Below are 25,286 nucleotides of genomic sequence, written 5' to 3'. Positions count from 1 at the left end.
TGTCTGTCCATCCGTCCGCATGTAACAACTCAACTGCTATTGGATGAATTTTCATAAAATTTTAAATTTACTCATTTAGAAAGCTCTGTCAAGCCGTCCCAAATTTAAATGAAATGGGACATTTGGGATGGATTGACAACTTTTAAAATAGCCAAATATGCAGACGGACAGACAAAGAAATAATAATTGACTAATTTCATTTAAATAGCTTTTCAGATCTTTCTAAAAGAGTTAAATTTAAAATTTTATGAAAATTCATCCAATAGCAGTTGAGTTGTTACATGCGGACGGACAGACAGATATGGTGAACACAATAGATGTTTTACGCCTGTATGCAACCGTCTTTAAAGATGGCCTTGTGCTTGTAGTTCGTTGCTATTTTAGGCGCGTTAGCTTATGTGTAAAGCGCCTATTGCCTTCACCATGTCAGTCCGTCCGTCCACATGTAAAAACTTTATTCTGTTGGATGAATTTTTAGAAAATTTTATATTTGTAGAGAGATTTATTGGAACATTCCAAAGTTCATTAAATTCGAATCGATAAAAATTCGGCAAATATTGTTTCCATAACCGTCTGTCCGTCCACATGTAATAACTTGAATCCCAGTTAGCATTAACGTTAGCTTTATTAGTGACAAATGATGCAAGAAAACGCTGCTACCAAAACGCTGGAAACATTTTAATTTGAGCATAACAACAGAGTGGTGGGGGGGGGGGGGGCGAGTGTATCTGTGGGCACTGCAGATTTAGCAGCAAATAAAAGTTGTTTTGGTAAGTTTTTTTTTTTTCGTTTGTTTTGGATGATGAAATATTCGGTAGATGGCTTGATTCGTAAATCTGCCATTGATCCACTAAAGCGTGCAATTTTGTTGCTAGGCAACACGAGAAAGATGCTGTAAGAGAAACATACTGTGATGTAAGAATAGAACAGAAGCAACACAGATTTACCAGGATCTATTGGAAAACAAGAAGATAAAAAAAGACCAGAGAATGAAGAGAAATTACAGCATTCAATCAAGACATAGATGGAAGTCTTGCAGAAGAAGAAAGTCCAAGATGTAACGTGGAAAGTATTAAAGAAGAAGTTAATTAACAGACAGCTTACATTGATCCGTTGATGGAAGAAACTAATCTTTGGAACAAGTTTCGGTTCCAAAAGATTTTTAAAGAAGCAGAAGCAGCCTCACCGACAAAATAAATAAATAATAAAAACATGTTGTTTTTCTCCTGGCAACTCAGGTTTTTCATCCAGCAAAACAGCAAATCGACCATAGTACACACAATTTACAGGCATATGATCCTTCAATACAATCACCAATCACAGCTGATCTGCCCAACTTTTCTGGATCCTGTTGCAGTAGCATACTGTCATTAAAAACCCTGGCAACCTTCGTATCGTCTGCAAACTTGGACCTTAAGCTTGATATGCCTTCATCAATATCATTAATAAAGACAGAAAACATCATTGGGTACAACAACTGGAGGACTCCACTAATCCTGGAATCCTGGAGGACACCATGTCTGTAAAAAATTTCACGTGTTCTCTGATCAATTTTCTGTCTGATGCAGGAAAAACCCTAGTTTCTGGGAGATAAACCATGCAAGCCTCGCCTAAGACCAACTAACTCAACCACTTTGTGAAAAAGACCCATAAAAATTGCTCACGTCATCAACGGGATTCGAACTCAAGGCCCATCGTGGTTAACAGAACATTTTGAGTGGCACATTGTCAAGGGCTAACTAATACTCAATATATCCAAACAATAATTAGCATTAGCTGTCTGTTTCTGACTGTTATCTACCACTTACAGCCAGGCCCCCATGGCCTCTGGATGTAAACTCAAATTGGACAATGTTTACCATTAACTGCTGTCCCCACAGATAGCACACTATGGAATTATATAGAAACCAGAGACAACCACATTCTATACATAAAGTAAGAGAAGGGACGGTATTCTAAGATACACCACCCTCCACCATCGTGGGGGGAAATTAGAAACAGAAGACAAAAGGCAGCAGTTAGATTATCAATCAGTGGCTACAACTACAGCATCACTCAAGATTCGCAGTTTCCTTCATATTGTCACCCTTCAACCAGTATCCCACAATCATCTCCTCTTCGAAGTCTATCAGATCACGTTCCTTACCCATATCGATCAAAAATAAAAGCATAAAAAACTGTAAAAGTATTGAAATTCGAAGCTTGAAACTCTTAGATTCTCAGTTAGCAGTTAGAAAAATAAATAGGTGCGTGAATTATTGAATATCATCAGCGTTTGGCTATAGTAGCGCCACCTTTCGGCCTATGGTTCACTATAAACATTTCTTTTCACAAAGCATCAAAATCAACTTATCTGAAACTCTTCTACAGAATCTCATAAATATTAATAAGCTCAGAGAGATTGTATAGATTTAGGATGAAGCACCAGGCTTCACAATCGATAAAAACTCTTCAAAAAGCATATTTTTTTATGGAAGCCATAATAGGAAAAATAAAAGAAAAAAGTATTTAATTTTTTTTCCTCTTAAATTATATCTACCTATCTGCATATATTTTTGAATAATACACTAATCCTGGAATAATAATCGCGCAAAAACGCTAATGGGCAAGTTTGTTTGTTTTTTGTGTTTTTATATCACCAGTTCCAGACATAAGTGCATAATAAGATCGGCTGAAGTTAAAAACAAAATGGTGGAGACGTTTTGAACAGCTTTACTAAACTAGGAGTCTACACTCGAAAATAATCATTAATATTTATGAATTTCCGAATGATGAGAGGCTAACTGTCTAGATTATCGTTTATACTTGAATATTTATGTCCATATATGTACCCAAACGAGTTAAAAACATGGCGGATGACAGTTGATTTTTATCTACACTGAGAAGTAACGATAGATGTCGCTTTGGTGCTAACAGCAGATAAATCGATGTTATTCATATTTATAATAATTTTCTTCTCGCTTTCAATCGGCAATGTTATTATTTTAGTAAATGCATTTTACAATTAAAATAAAATGTATTTAATTATATATTTAATGAAATTTATTTATTTAATTTAATATATAATTTTATTTAATTTACGTTTGCATAAAATACGTTTAATTATATTTTGCAAGTGGTTTCTAATTTTTTGGCCAGTGACTGTATGCGTCAGCGTTACTGAACAATACGGTAAAATGTTTTACTATTAGAACAACATGACGGTGAGTACATTAGGAGTGCCTTTTGCGAAGATTGATGAGTTATGTGCATGTGTCCAATGAGCATTCTGTTAAGGAGATCAGCATCTTACAGCATCTTACATTCATTGTGTTGGAGATCCAGAAGGATGGTTGTATCTCAAGTTCCATAAATCAAATGTTGGGAATGGAGGGTCTTTAATAAGATGATTTTATAGTCTTTAGCAGAAGCCTTCAATCACAGTTGAGTTTATTGTTTGTTGTATGATCTGAGCGTTTGATTTCTAATATTCCAGAATATCCAACTGTGGTATCCAACAGACACTATACTGTGTCTGTTGGATACCACAGTTTGCAGCCCACATTTGCAGCCCATGGAGGATCAGATGGGCCCATGTTTGAATGGATCTTGTCTTTGAACAGAGGAAGGACAAGGTTTATACGTACTGGGTGCACTGTGCTGGATATGTTCAAGCAGAGATAGAGCGCTCTTTCTGGCAGAGTTACAGACTGGAGCTCAACAGTCTGGGCATGATGTAGTTGGGGACAACCTGGAACGAGGCATTGCCAAAGAGGATGTCTTTGTGTGTCGATGAGGATGTTAGGCGCCAACTCAGCGTTCTTATGGGCCTTTATAAGAGCTTGAAGAACAGGGTGCATGCCCTCGAAGGATTTAATTTGGGGACCCATCAAGCTCTCAGCTGCTGATATCAACGCCAGACTCTGCACGTGATCATCAGGCAACACAACGGCAACCCCCCAAGTCACGGAAAATGGATATATATTTTGCAAAAAGGATAGGAGGAAAAGGAACCTGGGTATGTCTGCCAGGGGCAAAAGTTGAGGACGTTTTCCAGTAGATACCATCTTTTAAGGGCGCAAAAGGTGATATCGTTGTACACGTTGGAACTAAGGACATTAAGAGTAAAAGATCTTCAGATTTACTCAACAAGTACAGGTCAATGTTGAAAAAAAAGTCACGAGTTAGGGTTGAATGTGAAAGTGTCTGCAATTCTGCCCAGACACGATAGGAGGGAGTATATGATGAGAGCCTTGTCAATCAATTCGGCCCTGGAAAGATTGGGCAAGGCTCAAGGAGTAGAATTGTTTTCAGAATTCAACGTTTACCAACGTTGAATTCTGAAAAACAGTTGCAGAATAGATGTGTGGAAGTTTTCCTTTAGCCAGCGGGTAGTTTTAATATTCCGTTGAAAGAGACAGACTGGGTTTGAAATTTTCATTAAAACACGATGCAATAAAAGAGATCTGGTAGTTGTTTCTTCTCTCTATCATGTCTTCTACGTTGAGGGTTTAGTTTCCTTTTCAAGCACGCACTGAAAGAGATTTAGCTATTTATCATTAATGCGTTTCACGAAGATGGATTAACCTATCCTTTGTGACGAATTACCGAATGGCATCGTGCAAGCAGATGGCCATTAGTGCTTGTCACTTGGGCGCAATTCTGCTTACTACTGCCAATCAAATAACAAGCTCGCCGCATGATGAGTGGACAACACTCACGATATCTTGGCAGTTTGATCACAGAAAGGAGAATAAACTTTTGGTATAAGCAACCCTTACGATATTCTGGTCTCTTGCTGATAACCCAGCGATTACAATCTCTGTTCTTCCACATTCTAATAAAAGCCTGGATTTGATTCCAATCAAGAGGAGTGGTTGAATGTTATAGGCTTTTTTTGACACGGTGGCCCATTTAGTCAGTCTCAAATGAGTGCTCCAAGGTTGAGCGTATAGATGGGTTTTTCATCCAGAAAAACAGGAGCATGGTACATGGATTAAAAGAATTTACAGAAGCACTGCGCTCCTCTTAGCCTTAAACGCTTTGGTCAAAAAAATAAAATAAAGAACAGTTCAGTACAGGACTAGCCATTGACAAAGGGTTGCACTTATGGATCTGGAACGGGGAAGTCCGCTTTGCTATCACATCTGTGAGGCCAAGGGACAGCCCTGGTCCATTATGTAAACGATTCTTCACGCCCAAGGAATTCAAATCACTTTCAGCTATGATCATTCAAAACAAATTTCAATCTTATTGCTGATGGAAGACCAAACTTATTAAGAATTTTTTAATAGATGGGAACACTTCGGCGCAACTGAATTCTCTGTTTTAAGGCACCATACTCTTACTTCTTTTGGCATATTAAATGGATTTATGTCTTCAAGTGCAAACAAGAGCTTCGTTTGACACCTCGTCACCATCCTTCCCCCACCGGATGGAAAAAGCACAAGTTCGAATCTAGGTTTTTCGTCCAGGAAAACAGGCAAATCAACAGAGAGCACACGCAATTCATGAACATAACGTTGACATTCCACCTCCCCTGGTACCTCCATGTTTGTAACATCCTGGTGAAATCACTCACCCTGTTCTTCAGTAACAATTCCTATATTTTCTGCGAAGTATTCGATGTGGGAGAGAAAAAAATGTGTGCTTTGATACTTATATTGCAGTCCAGCTTCTCGAAGTTTGCCAACGTATTTTCAACTATATTCTTGTAGTCTGGATTCATGTTGTTCCCTAAGAAGTTCTCAACAACAGAGCTGAAACTAATCCATGCCTGTGTTTCTCTTTTATTCATAGTTCCATCGAAAAATCGGTCCCTAAACTGTGCGAAATTGAGGTACAACAAAAATACCTCGTTTTAGCTTCTCTTGCGTGGTCGATGGGGATATTTAACAAAGGTAGTTGAAACAGGGATCTTCCTGAGGTAAGGCTTTCACGAATTGTTTCATCAAGCCCAGTATGATGGGCAAGGGTGGAAGGAAGGCATTTTTGGAGTTTACAAAGTATGTTCTTTGATCAAGGTAACAAACTGCCCCTCTTTGGCCATACTTTGACATCCCAGTGTTTATCCCTTGTCCGACTGTACCACTCACATAAAAAGCGAGGCATTTTTGTGTAGCCATATTGCTGTCCAAGTACCATGTCTATCATTTTAAAGTTAGCACAGGCCAACCATGTTCTTCACATTTGTCAACAACGTCTTCAAGTTCTCATATGTTTCTTTCAAATGCACAGAGTGATCTACTGGAATTGACCCATACTTATTTCCATTGTGGAGCGACACACCTTTGAGACTCTTCTTTGATGAGTCTACAACAAGTCTCCACTCTGCAGGATTGTAACTAATTACTATATAGTTCATTAAGTCATTTATATCACAACCAAAACCATAGAATCATCCTCAGAAAAGTAGGGGACTAGTTCGCATTCTCTGTAATTGTACCTTGAGAAAAACGTCTCACGTGCTACAAGATTTCTTGACTTAGGTCTAGAACCAAGGAGTTCTGCAGATTCCTTTGGTAAATTTAAATCTTTTACCATATCATTGAGTTCTTTCTGTGCAAACAGTTGAGGGCTGGACTCAATGTCTCTAGGTGTGTAGAGTTCAGTTTTATCTTCTGAAGCTTCACTTTCAGCACTCTTTGCTGCTACATTCTTCAACATAAGTGGAGGGCATGGAATCGGCAGGTTATCTCCTTGTGGAGGTTCTCTAATGGCAGATGAATATTGGGATACCCAATGACCTCATACTCTTTGCATTGTATTCCTCTACATTAACTAAGCTAAAGTAACAGTGATCCCAGTGGTTTGTAGGCTCCCACCAAATCATGGGATTTGCAAATGGCATAGCCTTCTTCTTTTTACAATTTTCTGCAATCTTCATGTGGAACCCATTGTTTATCTTGCTCACCGAGTTTCACTCCACAATACAGTTTTTACAAATTCTTTAATATCTTGTCTTTCCTTGAGGACTACATACCTTCCACAAATATAAAAAAGCTTTTATCTCTTTTCAGAACTCCACTCGAAAGAGAGAAAAACTGCTTCATAGAATAATCATCCATTGTAGGGACGACCATTTCTGAATAATTTAAGATGCGTTCCACTGCAATCAATATTTCACATTCGTTCAGTACATGGACGGAAACGAATCCAATGATGGTACTGCCGTAGGAAAGGGCCCATGTATCTTACTCCTATGAGAAACATCAAAGGGCAAACCCCATCCATCACTGAAGATGGGACTGAACTAGTTCAAGTTCCAGTGACTCCTTCGAACACTCAGCTCACGGAAGGGGTGGGAGAAATGCTGGAAGAAAACAAGAGCTTCGTGCACCTGTTCAATTACACCAACACGGTGAATATTTTTCCTGAGGGCGCTGTGTGGAACGCTGAATTAATCCAAAGAGTGGTGACCCTAGCCATCATCATGGTGGCTACATTAATAGGGAACACGATCATTGTCTTGGTGCTCTCTCGCTCCCGATATAGGAAACGATCATCCAGAGTGAACATTTTTATCTTGAACTTGGCCATCGGTGATCTCGCTGTCTGCTTTATTACCATGTCTTCGGAATTCCTCTTTGAGGTAAGTGTTTTCCCTCTCTTTTTAAGATCATAATTAAAAAGAAATTGTTTTCAACTCGCTTTGATATTACTTAGAGGAACTTTTAATAAACCAAAAACAATTATTTCTAATAAGGCTCTAGGGGATAACCGAATACCTTTTGTTGGGATGAAATGCAACCTCATGGATTCCCTTGATATTAATTTATGTCAACGGCATCCCTAAGCCATCCAAAAATCCAAGGCCAATTTAATGGTACATAAAAGAAGTGAAGCTGACGTTTTTTGACCTTAAAATAACCTTAACTCCTTTGAGGTTTGAAGTTAAATGAGATATAGTCTTCTTTGTTACCATTTTATTTATTTTCCCTCCAATTACAGTAATTGCAAATATTATAGAATATGTTTTAAAAAAGCGATTGGATACTGTATTTTTTCTGATAATTAAAAACAGAACTTGATCATTACAGCTCCCAAAGATCCACGATTGCAATTCAACCAATGGAACCTCACTGAGAGTATGAAGAGGCTTAAAGAAAAAAAAATTCCTTTGGTTTTGATCAATCCAATGTTTCTAATTTTCTTTCTGGCCATGATTATCCAATTAATTAAGGTTTTAATGAATTGAGGGATTCAGGTCAGTAGATGGTAGTACTGCTGGCAGATGAAAAAAAGGCCAAGTACAGAAAATATTTTCTGTACTTTGAAAATATAAACTCCTGGTTTTATGCAGTGTGCTGTATGACAGGGCCCCCTCCAATTTCCTGTGTATATCACGAAATTTTGTTTAATTTTAAAGGAAAACTTCTCTGCATCAGCAGGTGCAGTTGAACAATGGGTTCTCGCAGACAATGCCAGTGGAGTGGTCGCGTGATTAACTGCTCTATTTGTACCACAGGGCATAATTATATTGGAGTATTAATTAAGGTACCATCATTTATCTTGTCTAGCATTTGGCGGGTGGATATTCATTTGTCAGCCAACCGTTCAAAAAATAATTGCATTCAACTTCAAAGTTCTTGAAGGACGTACGCCGAGGCGTGTAAAGTGAAGATGTTGGAGAGGAGCAACAATTAGCATAAAAGAGCATTTTCAAAGTTGGTGGAATTTTGGTGGACTTTTATTCCATATTGAAATAATTGGACAAAAAACTTTTCCTTAAAGTCGCGTTCGGGAGAAGCCAAAGAGGTCTGTTCCCAAACTTGAAGTCACTTCTATAATCAGACACCAGATGGAGTCATCTAAATTCAGATTGACCAACATGAAGGGAGTGATCGATCCTGCAGCGCTGGTGCAATGTTTCACTTAAAGGTACACGCCTCTTTCTCGAGGAGTAATGAAATAATTACTGGACAAGTCTTTGTTTACATTGGTAATATTCCTCAGCACATAATCTCACTGGCTAAAGAATTAAAAATCTTTATTCGGTTTCTAGTAGGGCCAACTTTGGCTCGAGTTACAGCCCGTACACGTCTTGGCACAGATTCCACTAGGTGTCTGAGGAAGTATAGCTCCACATTTGACCATTCTTCCATCAGAATATTTGTCAACTTCTGTATTGTGGTCGGTAGAGAATTGAGGAGCTGAACTGCCTTTTCCAACATATCCCAGATAATCTCAAATGGATTCATATCAGGAGAATTAGGCAGCTTGGTTAGATGTCAGATATCTTGAAAGAATCCATCGCAATCCGGGCAAAAATGAAGTACTGCAAGGTGCAGTTGGTCGGATACCACAAAGATATTCATTAGAGAAAACATGACCTTCTAACAGTACGAAAGAAACCAGTCCGAAAGAAACCAACAGAACATATTCCAATCCATGATAACAGTTCCGACCACTTCAACGTACACAAGACAGTCTGCATGCATGGTTCCATGAGGCTCATGTCATACTTTCTCTACCACTGTTGCAAAGAGTGTGAATCGAACCCCTCAGACCACATGATCTTTTTCCACAGTTCTTCATCCCAGGCATGGTACTGGAATCAATACTCCAGTCGAATCTTTCTATTTTTCAAAGAAATAAGTGGCCTTGGTATCGACACAAGCTACAAAATCCGAAATTCTTCAACTCCAGCCGTATAGTTCGGTTGGAAATGGATCTTTCTTTGCTAAATTGAATTACTGGACTCACAATTCGCTTTAAATCCCTGTGGTCTCCTGTACTGACGCCAATTGCAAGTGGTCTCTAATTTTTTGGCCAACGAATGTATGCGTGTTTGTGAGCGCGTGCATACAATTTTCTCAACTATTTTTGATGCGCTATTTTTCTGTCATCCACGTTGATGCATTGCCGAATTCAAATGCGCATAAAATATTAAAGGACAGAGAGAGAGAGAGAGAGAGACATTGCATAAAAATACCATCCATAACAAAAACCCATTTACAACGTTTCAGTGTTCGCATTCCTTTTGGGCATCGAAGCTTGAGTTGTTGACCAAAATCGAGCGTGGTCGATAAACATTCCACAATTCCCTTTCGATTTCCAATGACATTCTTAGAAGATAAACAACTCTTAACGGGAGATAAACATTTGATTGCATCCAATTTCTGCAAAAAAATAATAATAATAAAGAATCCCAGTGGATATTTGAACAGGAAGTTAACATCAAATGATGGAATGATTGCTGTCTTATTTCGATGGTATATCTCGTGGATTAGAGCAGAATTCTGCTTCGAGAATATAAATATTTCGAAACGTTGCTCGTATTTATAGATTCTGTCCTGGTTGTATTAAAAGTGGCAAACATTATGGGCAGCTATTCCAAACAAATATTACGTTTCGGTTTCCATGGGAACCACTGCGTGATGGGTCCGATTTTTTATTCATAACGGTGGATTGCGAAATACGATGCTCACAACAGAAGCAATTTTCACCTTTCGCAGAAAAAGAAGAAGGATTACTTGGAGGAATATTTTAATCAATTAGCACTTCGAGGTAGAAATGCGAGGGAGATGTAGATAGATCTGGTTGCTATGGTTATTCTCACTTTCCAGAGAGATCTTTCGTTTGAAAGAAATCTCTCTGGAAAGATAATAATATTATCTTTCCAGATGACAATCAATATTGATTCTGTGAGTGTTGATCCATTGGTGATATTCTGGCTTATATTACCCATCTATGGACAAATTCTTTGGAAATGTTTGGTGAAACTCAACCTGTTGCTCTTGACACATCAAAGACTTCCATCTTGCGCTTTTCCATCTGTTTTTTTTTGTAATTGAGTATCCGGTTTTCTCTCTGACCGCTCACTGCAGGTGATGGCAGATGGCCCTCTTCTAACTTCTCCACTAATGTTGGTGTTCCCCAACAGTCATTCTTACTGCCACTCTTTTCCTTCTTGTGCATCAATGACCTTCTTCCACTGACTCGTAATCTTATCCACAGTGTTGCTGATGATAGCACATTGCATTCCACCTTCCAGTTTGAGAAACCTTTTCCCTTTTCATTGATTTCAATTCTTCTAAAACTCAGCTCTGTCTTATAACTCTCAAAAAGGAGTCTCAGCTCCTGTTCTTCGAGGACACTCAGATTTCTGGACATCTATAGAAATTCTTCTCATCTCCCACATTTCAACCAATGCCCCGATAACCTCTCTCAAGTTTGTAGACGCCATTCAGAAGAAGACCATCAAGTTAAATAATGACCCGTCTCCAATCTCTTTTACAGACGTACTCCCTCAACTGCATGCCTTTTCTATAGATACTTCCATGGGCACTGTTCTTCTGAATTGCCATCTGAATACCCGACACAACCAATCAACACTTATTCATGGTTCAACTCCAAGTTTAGGGAACCAACTTTTCCTTTTCCTGATTCGCCGCTTCTACTTCTGTTCTTTGGAACAACCTTCCTTCACTCCAAATATTAAAATCTACAGAAATTCAAGTCTAATGTCAACAAGTACTTTCTGTCTTTCCAACCTTCAACTCATGGTACCGCTGTAGATACTCTTCATTGTAAATTGACGTTGCAAGTTTAATCTATTAAATAAGTAGTGAGCAGCGCCGTTTGGAATTAACTTTAAGGAAGATTTCGATTCTTTAAATCAATACTTCTGTGGATGGCACGTTTTCCATTATAATTCTGAATGTAACTGTCGAATCGATGATTTCTTGTACAAATACACCAACCAGTAAAAAAAAATACGCTATCTTAACGACATGAAACAGACGCAGACAGGATGATTAATGCCTTTTTTTAATGATATATTGAGGAATGTCTTGCTCCAAGAAGCTTCTCTTAGATTCGTGGCTGACAGATAAGCAGAATTGAAGTGTCCATTAAAGCAAGTAGCGTTTACACCAGTTCTTTAAAAACGGAACATGGCAAGGGAGGAAAAGGATGGTTTGTGTGGCCGGGATAATGAGATGGTCGATATATGTCAAAGAGAGATGACAGCTTGTTTTAATTTCCATTCTGATAACAGTGATTCATGTGAATTCAAGTGAATGGAGCTTTGTGATCATTTTTCTTTTCGGTGGTGAAAGTGGTTCAGATTCTTTTTGTTTTACGGTTCAAATTCTGATAGTAATTTTAATAACTTTAATAATTTTAATTTAAAAGAACCCAGTTTTGTGAAGATGTCCGATACCAATTAAGAAAAAAAGAAAGCTGGTTCATCTTACAACTCACTTGACAAAAAATTAGCAGTCCTTTGCAATTGGCGTCAGAGTTCCTTGGTATGAGCTCGCGTGGGTTGCACAGTTGGTAGGATCGCTATTCTCCCCATACCTGGTGTAAAAGATGTTTTTTCTCTGGAAAACTAGGATTTTTCATCAAGCAAACAGAAAATAGACCTCAGAACACGCCATTTTCCAGACAATATGCATGGAGCAACATGGCCTTAGTCGCCAATGCTCCTAAAACCAAACAACAAACAACCAATCACTCAAATGCTGGAGGTTGTATTGTATGGGGTTGAGGTAGAGACTGGTACGGAAAGAGAAATGGACCTCACCATTTCTCTTCACCCTAACGCACCTTTCCACTTGTAAAAATTGTATCTGAATGGTTCCAGGAACATTCCAAAGATTTCTAACATCAACTGTTGCTGTCTAATTGTCCAAATTTAAATCCAACTTCGAATATCTGTGATATGTTGGAGAGGACATTTTGCCATCGCATCTCCATCGACAAAAATACAGCAACTGACAAATATTCAATGGAAGAATGGTCAAATCTGGAAGTAGACGACCTCGGACACCTGGTGGAATCCACGCTACCATGTATACGTGTTCTAATTCGGGCAAAAGGATACCCTACTCGATGAATGAAGGTTTCTAATTTTTTATCCAGAGAGTGTATATCCCATTATTATCAGTGCAGATGCTTTGTACGTGTTTTGTTCTCACCATTCCCCTTCAAATTGCTTCCAAAGACGTAGTTTCCACGGCAACCTGAGGTGTTTTGCTAAATACGCCTCCAGACGTTAATCCATCAGTGACTTTGTTGTGCCTTTTGGCTAATTACATTTGCATATTAATCTTTGTTCAAAAGAATTTTTATTCTTTTCTCATAAACCACATAAATTTTTGTTGAGTCCTACGCTATTAGAATGTGCTTTTCCCTAAATAGAAAGAGAGACGAAGAAAAAGAAAGATGAAGAGAAATGATTTGGACTTGACATTAAAAAGAAATCAATCAAGAGAACGTGGGATAGGAGTTTCACGGATCGGGCAAGCCAGAGAAAGCAATTATAACCGGCCCTGAAGGCAATAGATCTCATTGTATGAGAACATGGTGGATTTTATCAAGGTGAATTGCTTAACCCTCACAGGATTCCAGCGATTGATGAAGATTCACTAGACAGTCCATTTATTTGTCACCAATTGGACTGTCTTCACCTGGTCGTGGGTGTGGAATATTTCTCTCGCTCTATGAGAAGTTGTCAAGGGGGAGTGAAGTAAAAATATTATTTTATGAAAAATAAATCAATAATTTTAATTACATTTATTAACAGCACCACTTTCCAGAACTTTTGCCAGTCCCTTGGTCAAATGCACTACTCCCCCTTACTTCTCCCTTTGGAGTTAATGTACATGACCAAGGGGCTGGCAAAAGTCCCAGAGCCTGATTGCTGTTAACAAAGCAATCGCGGTTTAACAGTGGATTGATCGGTGGTCCCTTAAAGGATTCTTTAATGGTTGGGTTAAATTATGACTTCTGGACCGGGAGAAAAATTTAGGCAATTTTCGATATCTGGACCTTTTTGATATGTTTATTGACTTCTTGTCGCAGGTCTTTGGCGAGTGGGTGCTTGGAGCTGCAGCTTGCAAGGCAATCGTCTACGGACAGATGGTGACCCTGGCAAGCACCACCTTCATTCTGACCACGATGAGTTACGACCGATATCAAGCCATCTGCAGTCCATTGCGTTCTACAGGTGGGGTGAAGCAAGCCAAAAAGATGATCGCAGCATCGTGGAGTTTGGCGTTCGTCTTCGCTGTCCCTCAGGTGTTCGTGTTTCTGCAGGTGAGTAGTGACCAAAAGTGGTTTGGTTCTGTTCTTTCTGTCCTTCCTGATTCGTTAATTTTGGCGGAATATATACGATCGGGGGCTGACTTTGTAACTTGAAACTGCGACTTCCTATCGAGTTGAGACTTGTCGCAATATGTTTGGCTACTCATCTAGACATAGTAACTCATGGGTCACTTACCCGTTTATCTCCAGTCGGTCTGATTTATCACAATCCTCGGATTTAGCGTTTTTTTCCCAAAGTAAAGCCTCCTGGAAGGATTACAGATTTGCAACGCCTGAGGATTTTTCAAAACGCTACAAAGGGACCATCGGCATTTCCAAAAGGAGGCCATCAGGAACATTTCCAGAAGTTGCAGAAGTGTTGAATTGGTGTATACAACGTCAAGGAGACTACTTCGAAGGAGATCCCTCCTAATGGTCTCTAGGCAGCTTCATCATTTTCCAAAGATTAATTCAAAGAGAGAATTTTTTGGCCACTTAGAAAGGAGGAATGTAGAAATTCAGAAAAAATAAATCCCGATCCTTCTCATAGACAGGCTGGAAAGTGAGTTTGTGCCTATTTTAGCTCGACTCCGTCTATGTTGTAGCGCCTTGAATCCAGATAAGATTATCTACCATTTTTTAACAACCTACTCACTTGAATCCTATAATTTTCCAGGAGCATGAATTGGTTGACGGTTGCGAAACCAGGAGGAACTCATTTATACAGAAACCTCAGAGAGATATAATGAAAGTAGGTTCCTTTTCCATATAGGGGACTCAGACTCCAATTCCGATCACTGGAGAATCACCAGGGAAGCTTACTCACCTACACTTAAACCCATCCATGGTAATAACCTACTACTAACTTCTTTCAATAAAAACTATAGCGTGGGTTGCAAACTGAACATCAGAAGAGGCGATTTGCCAGCTGACAAGCCCTCGAGGGTTACACAATTGGTAGAATCGTTGTCCTCATCGTACCGGGTGAAAAAGACCTGAGTTCGATTCCAGTCAATGACGAGAGGAATTTTTATGGGCCTTTTTCGGAACGTGGCTGAGTTAGTTAGTCTCAGGCGAGGGTAGCATGGTTTGCCCTCCCGCAAACTCGGCAGGGAACCCATTGTTAAATCTTCACTTCATTCGTACTTCGATTTATCTAAATAGAAATTTATCTGAGCTGAAAGAGGTGGAAAAGAGAGAGAGAGAAAGGAAAATTAGTGCGTGTATGCGTTACACCATTGTATTTATCAACACCAGAAGCTATATCTATTCAAGAGACAACCTGACCTTTGATCTGAAAGCTGGTTTATGTCCACCATTTCATATAACAGCACATATCCGGAAGTGACAGTTTCCTCATCACTCCAACGAACATCAATATTTGGTCAAGTCCAGGAAATTTAATAGAACGCCGATAATCTCCCAGTTGTGCGTTCCATTGTTATTGTTACCAATGCGGAAGATCAGATGGAAAGATAATTTCATTCCGCTCTTGATTTGTATGCATCATTGAAACAGACATTTCCTCTCAAGCAGACGACGTTAAATTTTAATTGTTATCTCGTCCGGTATTCGTCCATCGACAATGTCGTTTGGTATTGTAAATCCTTGTCTTTCCGCTGAGAAACAAATACCGCGCTTACCACCATTATACGCTGAAACTTAAAGAAAAAAAAAAGTTTCCAGCTACCAGAACAGTAAGTGGTATGCCAGAAAAATTTGTTCTTCTTCCGGCCTTCACCAGCGTTGCACACTTTTGCTCGCTAGCACGCGCGGTATGCCAAAATAGCCCATTATTTACTCGGAAATGGGAGCCACTTCGTGACAGGCTTTTTTAAACAGAACGTTCAGTGTGTGGATGGTGGGCTATTTTTCAACCGCAGCGCTTTTCGCTCTTGTAAGACATCCTAATGAATCAGGACCCCGTTTCTTGCGCGTGAAATATCTGTTCTTCTCCGAGTCATCCACTCTACCTCTCGCCGCGTTCCATAATGAATTGCTGGATTCCTAAAAACCGCGAACGCGGACATAAATTGACCGAATTCGGATAATCGGTCTTCGGATTAGCGAAAACTTTTACGTCTACGTTTCATAAACGAATGGATTAAGAGATTATGAATTAGTCATCCAGTTAATTAGAAAATAATGTTAATCTCCCTTAGATACTGAGTGGTATGGAGATATTGAACTTTGTCGCGTGCCTGCCCCAGGTATAAAATGTTTTTTTTTTATTTTTATTTATTTATTTTTTAATTAAATGAAGAGGATTTTTAAAAATATGTAGGGAATGTAATTTTAATAAAAGTGACGCGTCTCATCTTGCAACTTTTATCAACTCTCTTTATATCCCCAGTGGTATTTGACGTCAAAGTTTTTGGAATTTTAATATCCAAGAGATGGAGTGCAAACGTGCTTTCTGTTAAACTCTTTTTATGACTTATGACATGTATAATAATAAGAAAATTTATTTTTAATATTTAAAATTAGCAGTTAATTTAAATTTCAAAAAATATTATCTTCAAAAAATTCTTCCATGAAAACGATAAATTAATGGCAAATCTCTTAAGGAAATAGACCAATAATTTTTCAACAATTATCTGTTGATTAAATAGGCCAATAATTGTTAAACAATTATCTGTTAATGAATAGACCGATAATTTTTCAACAATTATTTCTTAATGAAATAGACCAATAATTGTTAAACAATTATCTGTTAATGAATAGACCAATAATTTTTCAACTATTATCTGCTAATACACGAATAATTGTTAAAAAATTATCTGTTAATGAATAGACCGATAATTTTCCAACAATTATTTTTTAAGGAAATAGACCAATAATTTTTCAACAATTATCTGTCGATTAAATGGACCAATAATTGTTAAACAATTATCTGTTAATGAATAGACGAATAATTGTTAAAAATTATCTGTTAAAGAATAGAGAGATAATTTTCCAACAATTATTTTTAAGGAAATAGACCAATAATTTTTCAACAATTATCTGTCGATTAAATATACCAATAATTGTTAAACAATTATCTGTTAATGAATAGACCAATAATTTTTCAACTCTTAGCTGTTAATGAATAGAGCGATAATTTTCCAACAATTAATTTTTTAAGGAAATAGACCAGTAATTTTTCAACAATTATCTGTCGATTAAATAGACCAAATACCGTAAATGAAATGCATCAATAATTTTTAAATAATGGAATTTTGCTGATGATGAAATAGAAAAAAATTCTGGAAATATTTTATTTTATTTTATTTTATTTTACTGGGTATACTTTAAATAAATATCTGTTAAAAAAATTATTTTTAAACGACAGGAATCTCTTGATGAATTTGATAAATTATTTTTAAACAATAGACTTTTACTGTTTACGAAATAGAGAAATTGTCTTCAAGCAGTCGATTCTGTTGATAAAAATATACAAATTAGTGTTAATTTATTGTTGGTTTAGACATTTTTAGCAATGCAATCCATTGATGAAAGAGACAAATTATTTAAACAATGAAATCACCAATAACTTATATTTTTAAACAAAAATACACTAAAATGGGCAAATAATCAAATCGAACAACAAAGTTTTAAATTAATTAATTGAGAAATTATTAAAAGTTGGAAGCTATTGTCGAAATCAACAATAGAATGCATTAACAAAATTGACAGCTTAAAGAATGAAATAGTAAATTATATTTTTAAACAAAAAAAAACTAAAAATGGAAAAATTATTTAAAAAATAAAACGATAAAATCGTCTAATAAAATTCAAAATTTATTTAAACATATAATCTGTTGATCAAACAGACATTATTTTCAACAATACAATGCGTTAATAAATTTGACAGATTTTGTTTAAATAAACAATAAAATTGGTAAAAATAAATTATTAAAAATTGATAAAAATTTATTTAAAAAAATAATTAAAAATTGATGAAAAATTTATTTAAAAATTATTAAAATTGACAAATTATTTAATCAATGAAATGATAATGAAACTGAACAATGAAATGCTTGAATGAAATTGATAAATTATTGTTGTTGAAATTTATAAATTATGCAATCTGTTGATAAAATAGATAAATTATTTTCAACAATACAATGCATAAATCAAATTGAGAGATGATTAAAATAATGAAATGGAAAAATTAATTAAACAATGGAATGTTGATGAAACTGAAGACTCAAATGTTGGTGAAATTGAACAATGGAATGTGTTAAGAAAATTGACAAATTATTTAAACACTGAAATCGTTAATTATATTTTTAAACAATGAAATTAAATAAAGAAGTGAAGAATTATTAAACAATGAAATCGAACAATCGGATGTGTTAATGAAATTGGCGAATTATTTGACATGCAGTCGGTTGATGAAACAAATTATTTTCAACAATGCAACGTTTCAATAAAATTGAGAGATTATTCAAACAATGAAATGGACAAATTAACTAAACAATTGGATGTTGATGAAATTAAACAATTGGATGTTGATGAAATTGAACAATTGAATGTTGTTGAAATTGAATAATGAAATATGTAAACAAATTCGATAGATTATTTAAACAATGAAATAATGAAATCAAACAATCGGATGTGTTAATGAAATTGACAAATTATTTAACGAGCAATCACTTGATGAAACAGACAAATTACTTTCAACAATACAATGTGTCAATAAAATTGAGAGATTATTAAAACAGTGAAATGGACAAATTAATTAAACAATTGGATGTTGATGAAACTGAACAATGGAATGCTGATGAAATTGAACAATGGAATGTTGAAGAAATTGAACAATGGAATGTGTTAACAAATTTGAAAGATTGTTTAAACAATGAAATACACTGAAGAATTATTAAACAATGAAATGACGATGAAATCAAACAATCGAATGTGTTAATGAAATTGACAAATTATTTAACGTGGAATCGATTGATGAAACAAATTATTTTTAACAATAAAATGTGTTAACAAACTCGACAGACTTTGTATACTTATTGCATTGTTGAAAATAAATTTTGAAAATTGAAAAAATTGAAACCATTTAAACATTGAAATCGATAAATTATGTTTTAAACGATACTAAAAAAAAAAAAAAAAAAAAAAGAGTATTTAAACAATGGAATGTGTTGATGTTATTTGAGATTTGAACAAAATTTTCTATACGAATTCACAGATTTAGAAAAATCCGAATTCTTAAAATTGGCGAATATTTTGAACAATGTAAATTTGAAATTGGAGCAAACGACAAATAACGCTGCATTTTTTAAAAATTGTTTTTTAAATTTCAGGTCGAAAGCGGGGTCACCGTAACCGGAAGAATCCGATACGAATGCCTGAGTAAAGGTTATTCCGCGATGTGGCAGAGAAAATTGTATTTCATTTGGCTGACAAGTTACATCCTCATCATTCCCGCCGGATGCATCACCTACTGCTACGTCAACGTCCTACGGGCCGTATGGGCAGCGGGAAAAGAATGCTCGAACAAAACGAACGCTGTTCGCTTGAGGCGTTCGATTAACGCGGCGTCCAACATCCCCAGAGCGAAGATCAAAACCTTGAAACTGACGGTGTGCATCATAGCCAGCTTCATCGTGTGTTGGACTCCTTATTTCATCGTGCACAACATCCGCATCTACAGCGACTACACCATTAAAGTCCCCAAGAGCATCATCGTTGGCGCAGAAACGCTGGCCCTTCTCAACAGCGCTCTCAATCCCATCTTCTACGGTTACTTCAATGTCCGGGTGAGGAAGGGTTTCATTGAGATCGTCTACAAGAAGAAGGACATGAACAGCTGCGTGGGGACCGAATCTTGTAACGGACGACTGGAATCGGGAGACACGTACTACAGTTGCACAATTAGCCAACATACTGTGGACAGGACCGACATAGAAATGGACTCTCCCCAACTAAGGAATGGCAAGAGTCCCCGGTTCAGACACCGTTACCACTACCAAACTGCTCAAGTTTAGTCCGGATTCGCTGCTGTTCTTTTTCATGCCATATTCACGTCATTAAAATGTTTAAACTTCGAATTCGTTTCTTTAAGTTTTTAAATACAGTACCCCTTGAAAAGTATGGGAATTCTTTCCTCACAGAAGGCGTTATTTCACACCGTGGCTGAGTTAGCCAGTCGAGGGAGGCGCCATCCTTTTTTGTGTTCAGACACTGACACCTCAATACCTTAAATGCCTTTACAGAGTGAATACTTTTAAAGTTAAGTATCGTGTAATGTCAGTTTCTTCTCACATCGTTCCGGATGCGTTGCCTAGCAACCAGATAAATGTTATTGTACACCATTACACCGGCTAAAAATAAAATAATTAATAAAGCCTCGTATGAGCAAACAGTAACTGTGAATACAAAAGTTCTCTAATGAGGTCTCAGGGGGTGTCTCACGTTCCATAGACTGACCCGACCCTATTAGTAAATAACTGTCTGGTGTTCAGATGTATATCTTAAATAATAGTAAAGTTGTTTTGTGATGATCTGATGCATTATAGATCGATGGTTCTGCTTATTACTGGTAGATAAACCTGAAACAGGTGTTTACCGTATTTACTCGCATATTCTGAAACATAAGTCATCCATGTGTGTACGAATGGCACAAACGGTTTACAGAGGGACAGGAAGATGTCCACGAAGACAAGAATACCGCCAACTTCAACGACAGACGAGAATGTTGAAAAAATTACTCATTGACAAAAGACAGAAGAGTTACGCATTGAAAAAGAAACAGTAAGAACAATTTTGACAAATAGTTTTTCGTCGTGTCATTCCTCTGTTGAAGTGAGAGAGTTTTCAAGATCACAACATTTGAGTACCCGCCTTATTCACCAGTTTTGGCGCAGTCAACTTTTTTTGTTCCCGTAGTTTAAAATCCATCTGACAAACCACCTTAAAATCCACCAAATGAAATCACAACATTGCGATTTTATTTGGTGGATTTAAATCCATCAAATTAAATCCACAAAATTAAAATCCACCAAAAAATACAACATTGAAGCACCCGCCTTATTTTTCAGATCTGGCGCCATGAGACTTTTTTCTGTCCATGAAAATTAAAATCCGTTTATCAAATCCACTTTAAAATCCACCAAACAAAATCACAACATTGGAGCACCAGCCTTATTCTTCAGATTTCGAGCCATGCGACTTTTTTTTCTGTTCTCGAAAATTAAAATCCATCTGACAAATCCACCTTAAAATCCATCAAACAAATCCACCTTAAAATCCATCAAACAAATCCACCTTAAAATCCACCAAACAAAATCACAACATTGGAGCCAGCCTTATTATTCAGATCTGGCACCGTGCGACTTTTTTTTCTGTTCCCGAAAATTAAAATCCGCCTATCAAATCCAACTAACAAATCATCACCTTAAAATCCATCAAACAAATCGACCTTAAAATCCACCAAACAAAATCACAACATTGGAGCACCAGCCTTATTCTTCAGATCTGGCGCCGTGCGACTTTTTTTTCTGTTCCCGAAAATTAAAATCCACCTATCAAATTCACCTTAAAATCCACCTAACAAATCCATCAAACAAATCCACCAAACAAAATCACACCATTGGAGCACCCGCCTTATTCTTCAGATCTGGCACCGTGCGACGTTTTCTTTCTCTGCTCGAAAATTAAAATCCCCCTATCAAATCCCCTTAAAACAAATTCACCTTAAAATCCACCTAACAAATTCACCTTAAAATCCACCAAACAAAATCGCAACTTTTGAGCACCTATCTTAATCACCAGATCTGGCAACGTGTGACTTTTTTTTTTCTGTTCCGGAAAAGTAAAATCCACCTAACAAATTCACCTTAAAATCCACCTAACAAATATACTGTAAAATCCACCTAACAAATCCACTGTAAAATCCACCAAACAAAATCGCACCATTAGGCACTGCAGGTCATTCTGCAGGTCTGATGCCATGAGACTTTTTTTCTGTTCCCGAAAATTAAAATCCACCTAACAAATCCACCTTAAGGTCCATCTAACAAATCCACCAAACAAAATCAGAACATTGGAGCACCCATCTTATTCTTCAGATCTGGCGCCGTGTGGCCTTTTTTCTCTGTTCCCGAAAATTAAAATCAACCTAACAAATCCATTTTAAAATTCACCTTAAAATCCACCAAACAAAGTCACACCATTGGAGCACCCGCCTTATTCTTCAGATCTGGCACCGTGCCACTTTTGTTCCCGAAAATTAAAAGCCATCTTAAAAAAAAAAAAAAAAAAAAAAAAAATCACAACTTTGGAACACCCGCCTTATGAACCCGATCTAGCACCTTAAAACCTTTTTCTGTTACCGAAAATTAAAATCCACTTCAAAGGAAAAAAATTGAAGACTTAACAGACATTCAGAAGAACACAACCCAGCAATTAAATCTAGTATCTTCTAAGAACTTCCTCTGCTGTTTAAGATGCTGGAAATCGCCAATGGGGGCGCTGCAAAGGCACAACTGGAAAGTACTTCAAAGAAGATAAACAATAAATCATTTAAAAAGTATTTCTCCCTATTAATGATTTTTGTTTTTCGAAAAACAAAATATAAACTGAACTTGAGAGAACACGTGAAGAATTCCAGTAATGGAAAACAAAGTTTGGGAGTTGAAAAACAAACAAAATTAAAAGGATAAACGCCTCGATGGCGTTTCCATAAATCTGTCAGCGCAAATGTTTAAAACGAAAAAAGGGCCCTCGATGGTCCCAATATAACGAGAAGTTGATGATCAGCAATCCATCTCCAACATCTTTTCAGCATCTTCCAGTGGAATGCAAACGTAAAGAAAATCGTGGGATAGCATCCAGCTGGTGATGGTTCATTGCCAAGAAGAAATTACGCAGCCTCCTTTGAAGGACAGCGTTCCGATGCACCAGACACCAACAGGAAGTGACGTTCGGGACGTCACATCCGGCGAGAGATTATCGATTATTAGGTGGAGGGAATGAGAGAAAGCATCGATTTTCATTTTGGGTGGAGTCAAAGGTCGAAGAGGAAGAATTGGAATTATGGTGCCCTTCTCCTACCAATCATTGATTGGAAGAGACAGGTGTTGGGCTATTAACATAGAGCACGCATCGCCGCCGGCGTCAGTTCGATAAATCGCAATTACGGACAGAACACGTGTGCGGAGAGAACGAACAAGCAGTAATTAAGGGTTGTCGATGAATATTGCATTAACCACATCACCATTGTTCATCTGGAAGGCCACGTGGGGATTTTCACTCGCAGGAATTTCGAATTTTTAATGGAAATTACAACCATCGTGGAAAGTAACCCTCCAGTGAGTACATAAATAAAGCTTTGGTTATTTATACACTTACTAGCCAAAGAATTAGAAACTCTTAATAAGGTGTAGAATGGTATGATCTAAGTTCGGTGGTATCAGATAATTCTGTAGGCTTTCCAGGAGTTCTTAGTTGATCTGAAGTCCTCGTGAGTAGCACAGTTGATTGAATCGCCGTCCTCTGGTGGAAAACACTTGAGTTCGAGTTTCGTTGATGCTGTGAGGAATTTTTATGGGTCTTTTTCACAACGTGGCCGAGTTAGTCGGTCTCGGGTAGCATTGTTTTTCGTCCAGCAAAAGGCAACTCGACAACATAACATAAGCAAGTCTTATAAAAACTGAAGAACTGAAATGGACTTGGGCAGGACACATAGCTCGAAGACATTATGACTGAAGAAAACCTGGAAGACAACGACGGAGTGGCCAGATGGAATTCAAGAGTTCGTTGGTAGTAAATGGATGTCCATTGCACAAAACAGAAGGAACTGGAAAGTTACTGGAGAGGCCTTTATCCTGTAGTGGATTGAAAATGGCTGATGTTGATTACTGGGATATGTTGGAAAGATCACTCGCACTTCAATTACAGCCACTATAGACAGTATATGCGGCTATAATTGGACTCAAAGGTGGCCCAAAGGTTGAGTCAATGGTCATCTATAGCTAGATGCCAACAGGCTCCACTAGGTGCCTGTGGGCATCTACCCACCTCAGCTGATCCTGATGGTAGAATAGTCATCTGTAGCTAGATGCCCACAGGCACCTAATAGAGCCTGTTGGCATCTAGCTATAGATGACCATTGACTCAACCTTTGGGCCACCTTTGAGTCAAATTACAGCCGCATGTACTGTCTATAGCGGCTGCAATTGAGGTCAAAGGTGGTCCTACTAGATATTAAATAAACGTTTCTAATTTTTTGGCCAGTAGGTGTATACATAAAATAAAATAAAGGGATCTTAGCCCGAGGTGTTAGCCAAATATGGGTACTCTTCATCTAGTTTCTTCACCGTGGGGGTGTTTTTGAAGGAGAAAAAATTGTTGTGTCTTTGGCTCCTACAAAAGTGAAGTGCTTTTAAAGTGGAAACAATTTTTACTTTTAAAGGGGCCCTTAAGTTTTTTTCTAGCGTTCTAATTCCTCGCGAAGAAAATGCCTCGAAAAAAAATTAAGAAAACTGTTTTTGAACTAAGAAGGTGCCTTCTTTAATGATAATCAGTCGGAACCGTTTGAAGATGTTCAGAATGACGTAAATGACAGCGCCTTAAAAACTACTTCCTGTCTCGAGTGGAGCATTAAAGTAGTTCTCTCATCTTTATTAGATTTGCGGATGAATATTTACAATTCAGTGCGTTCCTTTGTTCCGACTTCAGATTTTTGTAAAGAAATTTCTCTTAATGGTGCTCCAGCCATCAAAAGATATTTTTAGGACACTTGGAAGTCCTGAGAAAGAACATAATCCGTTGTTGATTACTTCTCGCTGCATCCCCATCACCCCTACACCGTGAGGCCGGCCCTCTTCAGAACTACTGGTAGCAAAAGTACCCAAGGTTTGTTCTTTAAAATCTTCATTTTATTTGCTGACATATACATTGCCTTATAATAAATATGTGAACAAATATTTTTGGCAGGGGAGTGTATATGTAAATATGAAAAAGAACATATTCTCTTGTTGATTACTTCTCGCTGCACCCCCTATACCGTGGGGCCCTCTTCAGAGAAACTACGAGTAACAAAACCGCAAGAAGTACCCAAGGATTGTTTTTTAAAATCTTCATTTTACGTGATATATACACTGCCCTACCATAAAAATGGAAACACCTGCGTATTTACAAATTACTTTTATTTATATGAAAACTAACAACGTGTGCTGAAACCGAATTTCACGACAGCTTCAAATTTCCTTGTCAACACCTCCACCAATTTTAGATCCCTCTCTCTCTTTCTCTCTCTCTCTCTCTCCACAACTCAT

The 25,286-nt window shown here is 37.4% G+C and overlaps 1 protein-coding gene across 2 annotated transcripts in view; it reads left to right on the top strand.

The window, feature by feature from the left end:
- The window catches only part of LOC150079866 (neuropeptide S receptor-like), a 38,626-nt gene extending 18,612 nt beyond the window's left edge, over window positions 1-20,014 (top strand). The window contains exons 2-4 of one of the 2 annotated variants that reach the window (XM_090382509.1): window positions 6,999-7,570; window positions 13,792-14,025; window positions 19,311-20,014. In XM_090382509.1, coding sequence (XP_090238635.1) covers window positions 7,166-7,570; window positions 13,792-14,025; window positions 19,311-19,994 — 1,323 coding nt within the window. In that variant the 5' untranslated portion in view covers window positions 6,999-7,165 and the 3' untranslated portion in view covers window positions 19,995-20,014. The remainder of the gene's footprint in view (window positions 1-6,998; window positions 7,571-13,791; window positions 14,026-19,310) is intronic. The other variant, XM_090382510.1, reaches the window with a different exon arrangement.
- Window positions 20,015-25,286: the final 5,272 nt, after the last annotated feature.

Source organism: Mastigoproctus giganteus, chromosome 10, assembly GCF_048544385.1.
Source record: "Mastigoproctus giganteus isolate SK-2022 chromosome 10, ASM4854438v1, whole genome shotgun sequence".
Taxonomy (NCBI): domain Eukaryota; kingdom Metazoa; phylum Arthropoda; class Arachnida; order Uropygi; family Thelyphonidae; genus Mastigoproctus; species Mastigoproctus giganteus.
Note: the sequence above shows the minus strand (reverse complement) of the source record. Positions and strands in the feature narration are given on the sequence as shown.